Genomic DNA, 19,159 nt, shown 5'->3' with positions numbered 1-19,159 from the left:
AGGGAGGGTAGTACCTCTAACAGGCAGACTTGCCTCACTCCTTGGAGTGGCTCGTCCTGTATCGGTCCTCACCTTCACCCAGCTCTCATCTGTGGCTCCAAGCAGCTATTAGCATGCAACAGCGACCAAATCCCAGTAAATCGCTTTAATGGATGGGCCAACCAGGTGAGGGTAGCCGTCATGTCTCCTACCCTCGGCGAATTAGGGTTTGTCCACCCTGACATACAAAGGCTGATACCAGCAGATTAAAGGCTGGCTACCCGACCCGAACCCAAAGGGGCCCGACGACATGTGTCGGGTTCAGGTTGGGTCGGGTCACACTTCTGGGTCCAGCATTCGGGCTCGGGTCGGGTCAGGCCGGGTCAGCCACACTCTATCACAACCTCAGGTGAGTGGCTCCACTGTTAATGTAATTTTTGTACTAGAAAGGTGTTTTTGCTACAGTTATTTTAAGCTTGTGCAGATAAGCAACAAAGTGAAAAACGGAAGGTAGGTTAACTGATGGTCCGGTCGGACTCGGGGTCGGATGTGGTTCTGTCGGGCTCGAGCAGACCCAAGCCGGCCTTTACAGCAGATTGGGTGGACGAGCCAAATCTAAGGTCCAACAGCCTTGAAGGCAGTTCAGCACTCTATTGTAGAACACATAGAGCTTGACAAGACACAGAAGATGTCCTGGCCACCCACTGCATCCCGATCTATCTCCAGCAGTCTAGACGTCTTGCCACTGGACTAAGATAGGTCAGGATGAGAGTGAGGCTGATGATGCACAACTCTCCCTCACTAAAATCCAATTCAGGCACAAGTCATGTCCATCATCTTTCTTTATCTGTCATCTATTATCCATTTGTCACAAGTCCTGTGGCAATGGGCAAGCAACGTAGCAGCAGGTGCAGATTCACTAGGAGTTGTAGCCGTGAACCTGCAAAAAGGTGGCTCAGGCCATAGGGTTGTTTTCCACTACAAGGAAGCAGTAGTGGAACTCGGCACCCCGAGTGACTGAGCAGTCCTTTTCAGGACCACACTGTTCACCTCCCTAGAATGAGGAAGGGGTTATAAAAGGTGCCTCAAACATTGGCTGCTTCAACTACCCTGGCCAGCAGGCCACAACTGGTGGGAATCCCATCAATTCGGTCGTATGTCAATCTCAAAAAAAAGGAAAGGTGACATCAGTCACCATTGGCACATGGAATGTGTGCCCCCTCATAGAGAATGCTGCAGTCGACAGCTCTAAGAGAAGAACTGCTCTTGTCGGTAGAGAGTTGACAAGGTACAACGTCCAGATCACCGCACTCGGTGAGACTTGTCCAGCTGAGGAGGGTCAGCTCCAAGAAATCGGCGCAGATTGCACATTCTTTTGGAGTAGCCATGGAAAAGAAGAACAGCGCAAAGCTGTTGTAGGCTTTGCTATCACGAAACACCTCGTCAATAAGTTGCCTTGCCTTCCCAAGGGTATTAATGATCATCAGATGGTGCTTAAACGACCCCTCCACAGCAAAAGGCAAGCAACTCTCATTAGTACGTATGCCCCCACCATGACCAACCCTGACGAAGTCAAGGATAAATTTTATGATGACCTCCACTCCTTGATTGCTGCTGTGCCAAAGTCAGACAAGCTAATAATACTTGGTGACTTCAACGCAAGACTTGGAGCAGATCACCAGGCATGGGAAGGGGACATCAGAAGAAATGGGGTTGGCAGTTGTAATAGCATTGTTCTCCTCTTGCTGAAGTTATGTGCTAAGCACAGACTCTTACTCACCAACATAGTTTTATGCCTTCCTAACGCAGCAAAACGTCTTGGATGCACCCCCGTTCCACGCCATTGGTATCTGATCAATTATGTCATCACCAGGCAGAGGGATAGGCAGGACGTGCGTGTAACAAAAGCCATGTGCGGTGCTGACTGCTGGACTGACCACTGTCTTGTCATCTCAGAGCTAAACATCAAGATTCATCTCCCTAGATGCCCCCAGTGCATGAAAGTCCAAAAGCATCTCAATTTCTCAAGGCTCAAACAGGCAGTCCCGAGGGACTCTCTGAGAAACTCAAGAGTTGCCTGAGTACAGGGAAAATGGACACTCACTGCAGCGAGGATGACTGGGCGACCTTCAGCGATATAGTGTACTCCACCGCTCTAGAGGTCATTGGCCCTATCCCTCGTAAGCATCAAGATTGGTTTGACGAAAACAATGAAGTGATCTAGAAATGACTGGAGGAGAAACATTGCCTCTGTAGGGCTTATCTCAATGACAAGTTATTACTATCCAAGCATGATGCCTACCAAAACATTGAAAGGACTGTCGAATGCAAGCTGAGAGAGATGCAAGACACGTGGCTGAATCAGAAAAGAGACGAACACAAGTCATATGCCAACCACAAAGACTGGAAGAGATTCTACAATGCTCTGAAATCTGTGTACGGGCCCCAGTTTACTGGTTCATCACCAATCACCATTGCTGATTGGTCAACACTGCTCACAGGAAAAGCCCAAATTCTAGAAAGATGGGAAGTGCACTTTAATAACATCCTTAATTGGACTTCATCCATCAATGAAGAAGCTATCAACAGGCTGCCACAGGTTGTCATCAATTGTTCTCTTGATGACCCTCCCACACTTGTTATAAACAACAAAAGCTATGAAACTCCTATCTAGCGGCAAAGCTCCAGGAGCTGATGCTATTCCAGCTGAGGGCTACAAGGCTGGAGGTCAATGCCTGGTCAAGAAGCTCACTGAACATTTTCAGTCTATGTGGGAGCAAGGAACCATCCCGCAAGAATACAAAGATGCCTCCATTGTCCACCTGTACAAGCGGAATGGAACACGCCAATCTTGTGACAATCACAGAGGAATCTTAATCCTCTTTATCGCCATAAAAATCATCACCAGAATCCTCCTGAACCGCTTAGTGCAACATCTCAACCAGGATCTGCTGGCAGTCAGTACGCTATCAGATCAGATTGAGGAACCACTGATATGGTGTTTGCAATTAGATAGCTCCAGCAGAAATGTCAAGAACAGAACATGGACTTCTAAGTCATATTTGTTGACCTGACCAAAGTCTTTGACAGTCAGTCGTAAGGGCCTTTGGAAGGTAATGGAGAAATTCGGCTGGCCTGAAAAATTCATCACAATGGTACGACAGTTCCATGATTGCATGCTCACACGTGTCCTGGATGATGGTGTGTGTTCTGACCCATTCCCAGTCACTAAGGGAGTTAAGCAGGACTGCGTGCTAGCACCAACCCTCTACAGCATGTTTTTCTTTGCCATGCTCTCCAATGCCTTCCATGATTGCGATCCTGGCATCAAAATCAGATATTGCATGGATGGGAAGACTCTAGACAAAATCCAAGGTCTCCAAGGACATACTTCACAATTTCCTTTTGCTGATGACTATGGAGTTTTTGATTCAGAGCTGGATGTGAAATACAGCACGGACTTGTTCTCCAATGCATGCGACAACTTCGGCCTTACGATCAGCACAAAGAAAACTGAAGTAATGTACCAGCTTGCTCCAGGAAAGCTCCATCTTGAGCCCATGGTAGCCAGAATGCCTGACACTCGCTTGCAAGCGAATTGTTGGACAGGGCCTTGGTGAGATCATATCTGGAGTACTGTGTACAGTTTTAGTCTCCTTATTTGAAAAAGGATATAATTGCATTAGAAACAGTACAGAGAGGTTCACTCAACTAATTCCGGGATGAAGGGCTTATCTTATGAAGAAAGGTTGAACAGGTTGGGCCTATACCCGTTGGAGTTTAGAAGAATGAGAGGTGATCTTATTGAAACATATAAGGCCCTGAGGGGACTTGATAAAGTGGATACTGGGAGGATGTTTCCTCTTGTGGGGGAGACTAGAACTAGGGGACACAGTTTAAGAATAAGAGGTCTCCTTTTTAAGATGGAGATGAGGAGAAATGTTTTCTCTGAGGTGTCGTTTGTGGAATTCTCTTCCTCAGAAAGCAGTGGAGGCTGAGTCATTGAATTTACTCAAGGCTGAGTTAGATAGATTTTTGATTGACAAGGGAGTCGAGGATTATGGGTGGGCAGACAGGAAAGTGGAGTTGAGACCACAATCAGATTAGCCATGATCTTATTGAATGGCGAAGCAGGATCGAAGGGCCAAATGGCCTCCTCTTGCTCTTTGAATCTTCTATGGACAGCTCAAGTCTGGGGTGCACTCACATGGCAGTCAAAGGAAGGGCTACAAGGACACTCTGAAGGCTTCACTTAGGAATTTAGATATCAACCCAGAGTCCTGGGAGAAGCTCGGCCAGGAATGCTGCACCTGGCGCAACCAAATAAAAAAGGGTGCAGCCTCCTTTGAAAGCAAGCATCTATCAGAGACAGGGAGAAAATGCAATGAGAGAAAATCCCAAGCCATCAGCTTGTCCAAAACCTTCCCTATTTGCAACAGAACCTTCCAGGTACAGATCAGCCTTAGCAGACACCTACTAGGAGCTCTACCAAACACCCCAGATGATGGACATGGCCATCTTCACCTCATAGGACGAACAAAACTCTATTTGGCAATAAGGTACAACCATGAAGAAGCCATAATCATTTGCATCATAACATGCAAACAGGGTATTTTTGTAAAGAGAACATTATTTTAAAATCAGGACAGTATCAACTTAACTCAGAGATTTGGATATAGCACAATAAACAAAAATGGCCACTATGTTTTATAATTCTAAGAACACAGCTGGATAGGACTCCATTTACAGCAGCATATGAAACTGAAGACAAGAAAAACATCCTCACTCTCTCGTCCTTCTTTTCAAGCAATGATATAAGCTTTGGAGGAAGGAGAACCAAACATTTTAGCATAGTTTTCTGTACCTTGCCAGCATAGTGCTGGATCCTGAAGCAGTTATGAGGCAAAGTGGTATCATTGAGGAAGCGGGAACTTTTGCTCATTCTGCTTTCGAAGCGCTCATGTACGGCACAGACTTGATTGAGTTTCTCTAAGAAGGTCTCATCTGTCACTGTGCCAGGGCGCAAACATTCTTCATCAAGCATTGCCAGGATTCCATTTGTATTCTAAAAAATGAGCACACAAATGTTGATATTATGTCAACATATGAATTATCACATAGTGCCACGACACAGATATATGAACATAAATGTACATATATATGTATACATATATACATACATATGCACATGGATATTTGTATGCACGCAGGCATATTATTGTTAGTACTTATCAACTTAGGAGGAAACAGCACTGAACAAGCCAGACTTTGCTGTGGGGCAACAATTTCCTTAAGATATTCCTGGATATTTGCTCAAAATTCAACCTTATATATTGGCCAAACAAATAATAAGCTTCAATAAAAACTAACGCAAAGTAAGCTTTCTAAATGTGACTGTCATCAAGTAACACCAGAGGCTTATTTGCACATCACTTAAAAGGACACAGTCCTCTTAAGAGCAACAAACCTTTTTTTATCCTATTTGTCGGGATTTTTGAGCTGTAGATTTAGTTGCTACAGAAGAGCCATGTTATCATTTTCTTCATCACATGCAAGTGGTGTATTTTTGTAAAGTTGCACAGTGTGATGATGCACTTTTTTGATTCGTTGATGGGATATGGGCATTGCTGGCTAAGCCAGCATCTATTGCCCATCCTTAATTGCCCTGGAGAAGGTGGTGGTAAGCCAGCATCCTGAACTGCTGTAGTCCTTGGGGTGTAGGTACACCCACAGTGCAGTTAGGAATGGAGTTCCAGGATTTTGACCCAGCGACAGTGAAGAAGCGGCAACATAGTTCCAAGTCAGGATGGTGTGTGGCTTGGAGGGAACTTGCAGGTGGTGGTGTTCCCTTACATTACTGCCCTTGTCCTTCTAGGTGGTAGAGGTCACAGGTTTGGAAGGTGGTGTCGAAGGAGCCTTGGTGTGTTGCTGCAGTGCATCTTGTAGATGGTACACACTGCTGCCACTGTGTGTTGGTGGTGGAGGGAGTGAATATTGAAGATGGTGGATGGGGTACCAATCAAGTGGACTGCTTTGTCCTGGATGGTCTTGAGCTTCTTGAGTGTTGTTGGAGCTGCACTCATCCAGGCAAGTGGAGAGTATTCCATCACACTCCTGACTTGTGCCTTGTAGATTGTGGACAGGCTTTGGTGAGTCAGGTGGTGAGTTACTCGTCACAGAATTCCCACCTCTGACCTGCTGTTCTAGCCACAGTATTTATTTGACTGGTCCAGTTCAGTGTCTGGTCAATGGTAACCCCCAGGATGTTGAGGGTTTCAAAATGTATCAAGTAACATGGCATGATAATGACACAAGGCCTCACTCGTTGCACAAACAAAAAAAAGTTAGCTAAATATATATATTGTAAATGAAGATACATCTGTATAACTTTGTTTAATTCTCTAAACAAAGGGTTCAAAAGTGTTTCAACATGAGCTGTAGCCCCAATTTCTTCAGAGGAGTTCCTGAACTCAATCGTATTGATAAATGGAGACCTAGATTAGATTGTTAGATGTTTCAGTAGCAGGACAGAATGATGGCCAAGTGATCCTGAGCAATGTGATCCGCTCACCAGATGACTCCAAAGTCGCACTGTCATAAGTCAGTTGGTCATCTGGTCAGTTGTTGAAAAATACTGACAGGGAGAAGCCAAAAGAGTTGAAAGGAAATTGAAGAGAGTACTGGAATTTTTTTTTTTAATTACACAGCTTAATACAAGAAGATGCTGATTGCAGGATTTCAGATTCTAATAGGTTTTGGGTAGAGGTGTAGATAATGTCCGCTTCTATTGTCTTTTCAGCGATAGGACACATCAACAATGTTTTCTGTGACTCCAGCCATTTCACCAAGTCTATCAGCGAGATAAGCTCATGTTTGCTGATATAACAAGAATATTACATTTAACCCTGTAGCTATTCTACAGCTATTGCTTTAGAAAAACTTGTGTCATTAGACTAGAATTACATAGAATCTACAGCACAAAAAACAGGTCATTTAGTCCAACTGGTCTATACCAGTGTTTACACTCCACACAAGCCTCTTCCTACTATATTACCCTGTCCCTCTATTCCATTCTCCCTCATGTGTGCATCAGACCTCGCTTAAATGCCTCAATGCTATCTGCTTCAACCATTCCATGTAGCAGCAAGTTCCACATTCTTAGATGTGCTTTGAAATTTTTACTGGTAAGTTTTAAACCAAAAGCCCTGAAATGGAAATTTTATTAAATAAATAAAAAAGTGACAGTCAATTCTTTGTACATCCTCTAATCAAATTGGAAAAGTTCAACTTACATTTTCAATCAGCTCACAAATGATGGCATTGTTGAAGTACTCAATGTGAGTCCATTCAATTCCCTGTGAAATATATGAATGGTCAGAATGTGATTGCTGCAGCAAAATATGGTTCCTTCTGATTATCTTTCAACATTTGGCTAAAGATAGTGTCTATTTATATCTTTGTTCCAGTTGAGGATTTTTTTTCCAATGCACAATGACACTCTAAATTGGAAACATTGTAATGCCCCTCTCAGCCAGGATTCTATACACTTAGAAACATTTCACTTGAAAAGCTTCCAATTCTGCTTCCATTCCATTCCCCAATCCAAGTCAATTTCCCATGCACTTCTTGGGAGACAGTCCAGGAACATACGTCATGGCACAAGGTCACTTCAGTCACTTTGATGCATGCAGTCTTTTTTCCAAGGAAAGACATTTTTTGAACACATGCCTTCCTAAACAAATCTGCAAATTTCCTAAACAACAAGCCACACAGATCGTTGCTGTTCCAGGTGAAAGATGCTCCTGTACATTTGTAAATCATTTCTATGTGAATATCAACAATAGCTGAATGATTGCAAGAAATGAAGCTGCAATTTTCACTGTTAAAACAGGCTCCAGTGCATCCTAATTGCAGTTGTTTTTTTTTTAAATTACACATTAAAGGAAGCAGTTTTTGGATAGAATGGGAATAAAGGTCATTGGAAAGATTCTAGAAAGGCCCAGCAGACAAGACAAGGTCCTGATTTAGAAACAAGAACAGAGTACAAGTACCTGGAAGGAGTCTTTGCACAGCCATTAGCAAGGCATCAATAGCAGCAAGCAAGAAAAGGATTCAAAGGGGCTACAGCACAGAAAAAGAACACAATTTTAAAAGACATACAGGCATGCAGTCAACAGTTAAGTGGGAAACATTAAGTGTTCTTTAATACTCTTCACATCAAGATTCCACTTACAAACTCAATTCTATACCTAAAAAGACAGAACCTATGAATTTAAATGCACAAGGCACTTTTGTATAGGTCAGCAGTTGAAAGCTGGGAGGATTTACTGTGATGGTGTCAAGAGTTGTTTCAAAATGTGGATTTTTAAACATTTTCTATTTGTTCAACTTTTCGTTAAAAGTATACACAAAAATCAGATACTTTTTAGTGTATCTGTTGTGTAGCAGATTGTGTGTGATTCCAGATAAATGGATCATGTTTTGTAGTTTTCACATATGCAATTCATCATCCTCTTGCTGAGGACTGTAATTTCTATCTCATTCTCAGCCATTTTACTCAGCTCTCAGATTTCCTAATCATCCCATTGTGAATAGTTTCCTACACTCACCCCTTCTCTCTGGTTTAATTTTCTACTTCCTGCAATGCTGTACAATGGTGGTTGTTCCTTCAACCAGAAAATAAGGAGGAGATGGAATTTTCCAACTTTGAGCGATCAGGAAGTTGCAGCCTCTGACCAGGTCCCTAGGAATAGTCAGTGAGATAGAGAATGAACCAGATACATGAATCAATTGGGAGGAGGGCAAGAAGGGATTTTTTTGCTACTTCTAATTTCAATTTCTAATAGCTTCTACCATTTAAAAAATAAACTGTGCTCTAAACCAATTCCTATCCTTCAGATCATGCTGAATAACAGCCTTACAACAGAAACTGTCATCTTGGCAGATGTACTCAATATGGATAAATGCAGCCAAAGGAAAATCCTTTCTCCTGTACTCCCTCCTGGTTTTCTTCCTTTGTTTTGCTTTTCCCACTTACTTTTCTCGATGGCTGGAACAGTTTGTGAGCAAAAGGCTAAATGCAGGGTCCTACTGCAGTATGCAGCCTGACCACCTTTGGCAATTACACCAACACTTAATTCCTGCTCTAAGCTCGCCAGTAAGCTAAGCCAAGAAGTTAGAGTACGTTAGAACTATTACACACTTGCAAGTCTTATAAATAAAATTCAAAATGGGAATGGGAAATCATGTTTGACAAACCTGTTGGAGCTTTTTGAGGATGTTACTAACAGAAGTGATAAAGGGGCCGTAGTATACTGGGGTTTTCAGAAGGCTTTTGATAAAGTCCCCCGCAGGAGGTTGGTTAGCAAAATTAAAGCACATGGGATAGGAAGTAATATACTGGCATGGATTCTTCTTCTTTGGCCTCCTTGTCTCGAGAGACAATGGGTAAGCGCCTAGAGGTGGTCAGTGGTTTGTGCAGCAGCGCCTGGAGTGGCTATAAAGGCCAATGCTAGAGTGACAGACTCTTCCACAGGTGCTGCAGATAAAATTGGTTGACGGGGCTGTTACACAGTTGGTTCTCTCCTTGCGCTTCTGTCTTTTTTCCTGCCAACTGCTAAGTCTCTTTGACTCGCCACGCTTTAGCCCCACCTTTATGGTTGCCCGCCAGCTCTGACGATCGCTGGCAACTGACACCCACGACTTGTGATCAATGTCACAGGACTGCATGTCGCGTTTGCAGACCTCTTTAAAGCGGAGCCATGGACGGCCGGTGGGTCTAGTACCAGTGACGAGCTCGCTGTACAATGTGTCTTTGGGGATCCTGCCATCTTCCATGCGGCTCACATGGCCAAGCCATCTCAGGCACCGCTGACTTAGTAGGGTGTAATATGCTGGGGATGTTGGCCGCCTAGAGGACTTCTGTGTTGGTAGTATGGTCCTGCCACCTGATTCCAAGGATTCTCCGGAGGCAGCGAAGATGGAATGAATTGAGACGTCACTCTTGGCTGACGTGGATTAAGGATTGGTTAACAGGCAGAAAGCAGAGAGTAGGAAGAAACGGGTCATTCTTGCATTGGCAGGCTGTGACTAGTCAGGTACCACAAGGATCAGTGCTTGGGTCCCAGCTGTTCACAATATATATCAAAGATTTGGATGTGGGGATCAAATGTAACATTTCCAAGTCCACAGATGATACAAAACTAGGCGGGAATGTGTGTTATGAGGAAGATGCAAAGCAGCTTCAAGGGAATTTAGACAGACTTAGTGAGCAAGCAAGAACATGGGTGGTACAGTGGCGCAGTGGTTAGCGCCGCAGCCTCACAGCTCCAACGACCCGGGTTCAGTTCTGGGTACTGCCTGTGCGGAGTTTGCAAGTTCTCCATATGATCGCGTGGGTTTCTGCCGGGTGCTCCAGTTTCCTCCCACAGCCAAAGACTTGCGGGTTGATAGATAAATTGGCTCTTGTAAATTGCCCCTAGTGTAGGTAGGTGGTAGGAGAGTGGTAGGGAATATGGTATTAATGTAGGATTAGTATAAAATGGGTGATTGTTGGTCAGCACAGACTTGGTGGGCTGTAGGGCCTGTTTCAGTGCTGTATCTCTAAATACAATATAAATAAATAAATGTGACAGATAAAATATAATGTGGAAGCATGTGAGGTTATCCATTTTGGTAGGAGGACAGATGTGCAGAGTATTTCTTAAATTGTAAGAGATTAGAAAGTGTAGATGTACAAAGGGACCTGGGTGTCCTCATCAATAAGTCACTGAAAACTAACATGCAGGTGCAGCAAGCAATTAGGAAGGCTAATGGTATGTTAGCCTTTATTGCAAGAGGATTTGAGTACAGGAGCAATGACGTCTTGCTTCAATTGTATAGAAGCTTGGTTAGACTGCACCTGGAGTACTGTGTGCAGTTTTGGTCCCCTTGCCTTAGGAAGGACATTATTGCCATAGAGGGAGTGCAACGAAGGTTTCACCAGACTTGTTCCTGGGATGGCAGAACTGTCCTATGAAGAGAGATTGGGGAAGCTAGGCTTGTATTCTCTCGAGTTTTGAAGAATGAGAGGTGATCTCATTGAAACCTACAAAATACTTAAAGGGATAGACAGGGCAGATGCAGGTAAGATGCTTCCCCTGGTTGGGGAGTCTAGAACCAGGGGACACAATTTCAAAATAAGGGGGAAGCCAATTAGGACAGAGTTGAAGAGAAATGTCTTTACTCAGAGGGTTGTGAATCTTTGGAATTCCCTACCCCAGAGGGCTGTGGAAGCTCAGTCATTGAGTACGTTTAAAGTAGAGATTGACAGATTTCCAAATACCAATGACATGAAGGGATATGGGGATAGTGTGAGACAAAGACATTGAAGTGGATGATCAGCCATGATCATATTGAATGGCGGAGCAGGCTCGATGAGCTGAATGGCCTACTCCTGCTCCTATGTTCCTAAAAGTGTATCTGCCTTCTGTCCATTTGAATCATCTTCATGTTTTCTTCTGTTTCCTAAACATTTCCTCTTGCATGATTTTCTCTTGTGCTACTGTTGGCCTCAGCTTCACTGATTGTTCTGCACCATGTCCAGACTCAGCTACCAAAATACTCTCCTTGCTGGCAAACCATCCCTTACCCACCATAAACGCCAACTTGTGCAATCTCTGCTGCAGTTATCCTGTCCTGCAAGTCTTGCTCGCTCATTATCCCAGCCCACACTGGTTCCCTGCCCCCCAATGCCTCAAATTTAAAATCCTCATCCTCTTCTTTAAATCCTTTCATAGCCTCACCACAATCTACTTCTGCATCCTCCACCAGCCCTATATTACTTCTCCTGAACACACTATTCTTCTGACTGCTGTCTCTTGTGTATCTCCCCTCTCTTCAGCCATTAGGCCCTACTCTCTGGAATTCCCTCACCAAAATCCCTCTACCACTACATTACTCTCTTCTTTAAAAACCATTTGTTCATTTGTACTTTTGGTCACTGTCCCTTTCCTGGCTCAATGTCCACTTGTCTTCTATGAAGTAGCCATAGGAGATTCCTATATTAATGGTGTTGCATAGGTGAAGTTTTCTGTTTGTTTGTAAGTGCTTTGGGAAGTGGGAGCTCTGTTCAGCCCTTTCCTCCCTTCTATCAATACAATAATTTGACCACCCCATTTTCCTGTTAAATAAAAACCAAAATAGCTTAAGACAGGAAAATCCATTAGGGATGTTGAACAAATCTCAGTTCCTCTCAGTATGTGGTTATGTCATTGGGTTTCTTAGGAAGTGGTGATTTACAAGTGCCAGCACATTTTGGAGTTGATGAACCCAGAGTAGTTTTACTTAAACAGTCACCGAGCATGACATAGTATATCCTGTCATAGGTTTTGTGTTCTGTCAAGTGTTTCCTTCAAATTTTTCAATACTTTTCCTCTTTTAATAAAAAGGATAAAAATTGAGAGGCAGATTTACGCGTGTTCTAGGTTCTCATCCAACAAGTTCGAGTCCCACGTGTGCGGTTTTGTTTCATAATGTAAGGGGGTCCAGTATTTGATTAACTAGACAGGGCACCTGCCATCTGAGAAAAGACTATTCCCCCAAAATCTGTTTCGCCTAGCCTGCAGAGCATATTAACAAGCTGGTATTTGAACAACCTATTAAAGCAGCACAATCTTTTTTTTAAAAAAAAGTGTATTTCGTGAGAAAAGAGACTGCTTAGAGCCATTGGTCAGTACAATGATGACTATTTTTTCCATTACTTTAACATTGGTTCACTGCAAATTCTGCACAAACTATTATTTTAATTCTAAAGAATTATCAGAATTCTACAAGTTCTAAAGCTATAGAAAACCACACGAGGCATTGTAATCTGCATAAATTGCTGCTAACAGAATAGTTTCCTTTAGTATTACCTAAAAAAAATCTTATAGCTATGGGACCTGGATACACTGTACTTATTTAACTGATTCTCTGGGATCTCTGCACCTACAAAGTACAATCAGAGAATGATGAACCACAGAAGGAAGGATTTCAGCCCATCATGTCTGTGGCAGCTCTTTGGTAGTGGTTCAATTAATCCCACATCCCTGTCCTTTCCCCAATAGCTCTCTACATTTTTTCCCTTTAAGTATTTATCCAATTCTCTTTTGGACGTTACTATTGATTCTGCTTCCACCACCATCACCAGCAGTGCATTCCAGATCACAACAGTTCACTGTGTAAAACAGTTTTTTTTTGCCTCTAGTTCTTTTGCCAATGACCCTTCTGCCACTGGAAATAGTTTCCCCTCATCCCTCATTTACTCTATCAAAACTCTTTGTAATTTTGAACACCTTAATCAAATCTCTCAACTTTCAGGAGAAAAACGTCAGCCTATCCACATAACTGAAGACGCTTACCCCTGGTACCATTCTAGCAAATCTCTTCCATACCCTCTCCAAGTCCCTGACATCCTTCCTAAAGTGTGGTGCCCAGGATTAAACACAATACTCCAGCTGGGGCCTAGCCAGTGTTTTATAAAGGCTCAGTAAACTTCCTTGCTTTTGTACTCCTTTATCAATAAAGTCAAGGATCATATCTGTTCTTAAACAGCTTTCTCAATTTGTTCTGCTACCTTCAAAGGCTTGTGTACATACACCCTAGGTGTATTTATGTTCCTGTATCCCCTTTAAAATGGTTTCATTTAGTTCATATCATCTGAAAACTTTGAAATTTTCGCTGTACATTCAAGTCCAGGTCACTAACAGAGAAGAAAAAGAGCAGTGGTCCCAGTACCAAACACTATATATGCCACACATTCTTCCAGTTCTTGCTCCTCTAACTGATTGCTCCTTAGTTTTTCTCTATTTATCTTTAACTTTATGTCCCTCAAAATTGTAGAACTCCTTACCTCCCTGAGTACAGCTTTTCTTTGAGACCTTTAGAATCCATGTTTGGCTTCATATAACTACTATTTCCTGATTTATCTCCAACCCTTTTTTAACCTCAGTGATGAATTTTGCCGTGAAGCTTGTTGCTGTGTTATATTCCTCAGGTTTAAAAAAAAAAGGCTCTGAAAGAGGTGCTGAGTAGAAAAAAGATGCCTCCCGCCACAGGTAAAGAGGGAGGGAATAAACTTAAATTGAGGGAGGACCACAGGAATTCAACCTGTGCCATTCTCCTGAATTGCCAAGAGTGGCCTAGATAAGGCCCAGGAATAGATCAGAGGCCCGTGCTCTTAATTAGTATCTGGTACTTGGCACTGGGAGAAAGGAGTTAAAAATCTAAAAAATAAAAATACTCATTTTGCAATCAAAACAGTGGTGCAAATCTAAATATAGGCCCATTTTGCCTGGAACATTTTTTTTGCCTAAACCCTTACACTGATGTAGGCCAACAGAAGGTCAAAATGTGTGTTCTATTTACTGGATTGATATGATCTCATAGACTGGAAACTTAGAAATCATTAGGTTTTCAAAAAGAAATTCAGCAATTGAACCAAATTTATTTTGGAACCTCATAATGGCATGTACCATACAATTCCCACCACATTTAGGAGCAATTACAGTAACTAAATTCCACAATGTGTCACATCTCATGCCAAGAACAGCTGCAGTCACTGGGCTATAGTAAAAATAAAAGTTGTCAATGCCAAACTATAGACCAGAAAGGTCCCAAGTTCGAACCCCAATCTTTGTTGAGTTGGCTAATCTCACTTGCTGCATTTTGGGGTACTAAAATGGTCTCAAGAGTTTGGGGTTAGGAAGGAATGTAATGGAGCTTCTGAATGCTTATTGCTATTCAGAAACTCCTATAGAGAGTGCATGTGTAGATGCTGGAGAAGAACAGGACTATATTTGGATATGATGCCCCCACCCAGTTCAATAACCTACAGACACTCACTCTCTAGCCAGACACATGAAGAAGAAATGCATTTGGGCCATGCACTGGAAGGCTATCAGCACTTGTAGAACCACATCCCAGCATCATTAGATTTTAGATTTTTAGATTAGAGATACAGCACTGAAACAGGCCCTTCGGCCCACCGAGTCTGTGCCGAACATCAACCACCCATTTATACTAATCCTACACTAATCCCATATTCCTACCAAACATCCCCACCTGTCCCTATATTTCCCTACCACCTACCTATACTAGTGACAATTTATAATGGCCAATTTACCTATCAACCTGCAAGTCTTTTGGCTTGTGGGAGGAAACCGGAGCACCCGGAGAAAACCCACGCAGACACAGGGAGAACTTGCAAACTCCACACAGGCAGTACCTGGAATCGAACCCGGGTCCCTGGAGCTGTGGGGCTGCGGTGCTAACCACTGCGCCACTGTGCCGCCCAGCTTCAGCTTCAGGAGAGGGAGATGAAAATGGACACAAAATTAGAAAAGAAATACTCTGCAATCAGTAGCAAACTCAGTTTGAACCAATGCAGAGCAAACAACAAAACCAATAGAGTTTTGAACTATGTAAGTAAAACAGTTGAATACAGATCAGAAGAAATTATGATAAAACTTTATAGTGTTCTGATCAGACCAGACCCTAATTACTGTGTCCAATTCTGATCAGTGAGACACTGATCAGAAATATATCCTGTAACATTCTCAACGGGGTAGAGGAACAGAGAAAAATTTGCAGGGCTACGAGAATAGGGCTGTGGATTGGGTCAAGCTGAGTTGTTCTTGCAGATGGATATGATGGCCTGAATGACCTCCTTTTATGCTGTAACCATGCTATGGTTCAGCATGCAAATGCAGGAATCTATAAAAACAAGATTGAAGGTGAAAGAAAGCCATAAAAATGGAAAGGAAAGTTTCAAGTATTAAAGTGAAGATCCATGAGACTGATCCCTAAAGGTCTGCGTTGTGAGGAAAGATTGGCCAAACTATGACTTTCCAGCCTCAAATGGAGGCGTCTTGACAGGTAACCCTAAAGATGATAGTAAACAGAACGAAAAAGGTAAATCCAGGAAACTATTGTAAAATTAAATTGTGAGATTAGCACAAGGGAATATGTATTCAAACTAAGAAAAGCCAAATAAGACTGACATCAGGAAGTTCTTCACACAGAATGATCAATACATGGAATGGTTGCCTGGATATTTAATGGAGGGAAAATCCGTGCAATCATTTAAGAACCAGTTGGATGCTGCATGGAGAACTCCAGGGCCATTCTGGATAGATGATGTAACAAGGGCCAAATAGCCTTCCTCATCTATGATTATCTTGTGATCTCATGATGGATGCAGAGGGAATATCAAAAGCTTCCTAACAATACTAAACCAAGTAAGATGAAAAAAACTGAAGTTTGTGGGAGACATGTTAGGGCAGTAGGCAGATATTTAGTACAACAATATATAAAAGATGAAGTAGTACACTTTGAAAACCAGGAATGGAAATACATCCTGTAACATTCTCAACGTGGTAGAGGAACAGAGAAAAACTTGCAGGGCTATGGGGAAAGGGCAGGGGATTGGGTCAAGCTGAGTTGTTCTTGCAGGTGGGCATGATGGGCTGAATGGCCTCCTTCTATGCTGTAACCATTCTATGGTTCAGCATGCAAATGCAGGAATCTATAAAAGCAAGATTGCAGGTGAAAGAAAGCCATAAGAATGGAAAACTGGATTCTGCATTTTAAATATCACAGCACTGAATACAAAAAGAAGGAAATTGTCATCTTTCTGTGCTAGATATTGATTAGTTGGAGTACTGCATGCAGCTCCTGTAGAAAGAAGGTAAGAGTCATGGAAAAGGTGTAGATTTATAGGATGACAGAATGCAGTTATGATGAGAGACTTGAAAACCCAGGATTGTGTCCACTGGGGCAGAAAAGGTAGAAAGATTCCCAAAGAAATGTTGGAAACTCTGAAAAGATTTAAGAGGATGAATGGAGAAGATTATTTCCAATGATTAAAGTGTTGCTAACAGGGGGCATAATATCAGATTAATCACCGAAGCATACAGAGTTTAAAAGATTTTTTTTTTAATGTAAAAGGCTGACAGAACATGGAATGCACTAGCACAAGTGGCCATTAAGGACAAGTTGATCACAACATTTTGAACAGTTTAAAAGGAAAATATTAAAAGGGTATAAGGAAAGAGGCAGGAAGTGACATTAGAAATGATAGACCCAAAGTGGACCAACTACAACAACAGGCATTGTGCCAAAAGGCTTCAACTTGTGCCTCACTTACATTTTCCTCCCTCATTCAGATCAGTTGCTCTCTCCTTCTTCCCTTCCATTTGCTTCCCTTCTGATTTATTCCCAACTTTTCATTACATTTCTTTCTCCCCTTCCTTTTTCCCCATTCTCCTCCACTTTCCAGTTCTGATTCTTCCTTTTCCATTTCTCGTTTCTCCTCCCCTCTTTCTTGATGTTCTATCTCTCTTCTCTTCATTTCTTTCTTTCTCTCCTATTTCTCTCTCCCCCTTTAATTTCTCTCTTCTCTTCGAAACAGAAGACACTGCCAACTGATGTGTTAGATGTGTAGGCTCCTTCATTCACATGTGAAAAGTTTTATATTACATGTTTATCAGGAATAAAATATTGGCAAGTAAAATCAAGGAAAACAAAGATTTTTTATAAATACATAAGGATCAAGAGGATAACTAAAAAAGAGTAAAGCCATTTAGGGACCATAAGGGTAACTTTTGTGTGGATGCAGAGGATGCTGGTGTGGTTTTTAATGAATACTTTGAGTCTGTTTTCACAAAAGAGAGGGAAAATACAGACATTGCAATTAGGGAGTAGAAGTGAAATATTAAATGAAAGTAACATAGGTGAGAGAGGAATTATTAAGGGGTTTAACACCTTTGAAAATGGATAAATCCCCAGGTCCGGACAAAATAGATCCTAGGGTGTTAAGGGAAGCAGGAGAGGAAATGGGGGAGGCTCAGACTATTATTTTCCAATCCTCTCTGGCTACAGGCATGGTGCCAGAGGACTGGAGGTTAGCTACTGTTGTACCATTGTTTAAAAAGGAAAAAAGGGATAGATTCGCTCTGTCAGCCTAACCTTGGTGGTGGGAAAATTATTGGAAAAAATTCTGAGGGACAGGATAAATCTTCATTTAGAAAGACACAGATTAATCAAGTAAATAAAAGCAAAATACTGTAGATTAATCAAGGACAGTCAGCACAGATTTGTTAAGGGAAGGTTGTGTCTGACTAACATGATTGAATAGTTTGAGACAGTAACAAGGAGGGTCAATGAGGGTAATGCATTTGATGTAGTCTAAATAGATTTCAGCAAGACATTTGTTAAGGTCTCGCATGGCAGACTGGTCATGAAAGTAAAAGCCCATGAGATCCAAGGCAGAGTGGCAAATTGGATCCATGGTTGAAGCAAAGGGTGATGGTTGATGTGTGTTTATTTGATTGTATTTCTGTTTCCAGTGGGGTTCCACAGGGCTCATTACTATACTAGGTCCCTTACTTTTTTGTGGTAAATATCAATGATTTGGACTTGAATGTAAGGGGAAAACAGTAGCATAGTGTAATATTACTGGACTAGTAATCCAAAGGGCCAGACTAATGCTCTGGAGACACAGGCCGGAATTTTACCCACGTTGAAAGGGAGCCATCCACCGACCGAAAAGTCAGTGGTGATCCCGCCTCCGCCTGTCCTGGGGATCCAGTCCAGATTTTACGGTCCCCAGGCCCTTAATTGGTCCGAGGCAGGACTTCCACCTCATTGAGGCAGGAAGTCCCACCTAATGGAGCTGCAGGCCAATCAGTGGACTAGCAGCTCTTAGTCCCAGCAGCGCCATCGGGAGTGGTGGCCACTGCTGGGACTGCAATCTGACTGAAGGGGAAGGATGGCCTCGGGAAAAGGTAAGTTTTTGGAACCTCGCCGGGGGTGATCGGTTGGACCCCAGGCAAGGATGGTTGACTGGGGGGACAGGGGACGGCGGGGGGGGGGGGGGGGGGGGGGTGCATGTTGGGCTTTGGGGGTGGTTGAGGCATCGGGGGCAGCGCTCCGTCGGGCACAGGGTGCCTGATTTTGAGGGTCCTCCAGGCCGTCAGAAAGCCACCTACTTTTAACAGGCAGCTTTTCTCGGGCCTGGGCCACCCACTTGCCAGTGGTAAAATCCGTGTGACGGCGGGTGGAGGCCCTTAAGTGGCCGTTAACTGGCCACTTAAGGGCCTTGATTGGCCTGGGGTGGGTGGGCCATTTCTCGCCGCCGCCGCCACCACCCCATGTAAAATGG

At 42.9% G+C, this 19,159-nt stretch overlaps 1 protein-coding gene across 6 annotated transcripts in view; it reads right to left on the bottom strand.

The window, feature by feature from the left end:
* Positions 1–19,159, bottom strand: part of myo1b (myosin IB) — a 306,869-nt gene that overhangs the window by 61,584 nt on the left and 226,126 nt on the right. For all 6 annotated transcript variants that reach the window (XM_068035658.1, XM_068035660.1, XM_068035654.1 and 3 more), the window contains 2 exons: positions 7,272–7,334; positions 4,844–5,044 (listed from right to left, as the gene is read on the bottom strand). In XM_068035658.1, the coding sequence (XP_067891759.1) occupies positions 4,844–5,044; positions 7,272–7,334 (264 nt within the window). The remainder of the gene's footprint in view (positions 1–4,843; positions 5,045–7,271; positions 7,335–19,159) is intronic.

The sequence above is a fragment of the Heterodontus francisci genome, chromosome 7 (genome assembly GCF_036365525.1).
Source record: "Heterodontus francisci isolate sHetFra1 chromosome 7, sHetFra1.hap1, whole genome shotgun sequence".
Classification (NCBI taxonomy): Eukaryota; Metazoa; Chordata; class Chondrichthyes; order Heterodontiformes; family Heterodontidae; genus Heterodontus; species Heterodontus francisci.
Note: the sequence above shows the minus strand (reverse complement) of the source record. Positions and strands in the feature narration are given on the sequence as shown.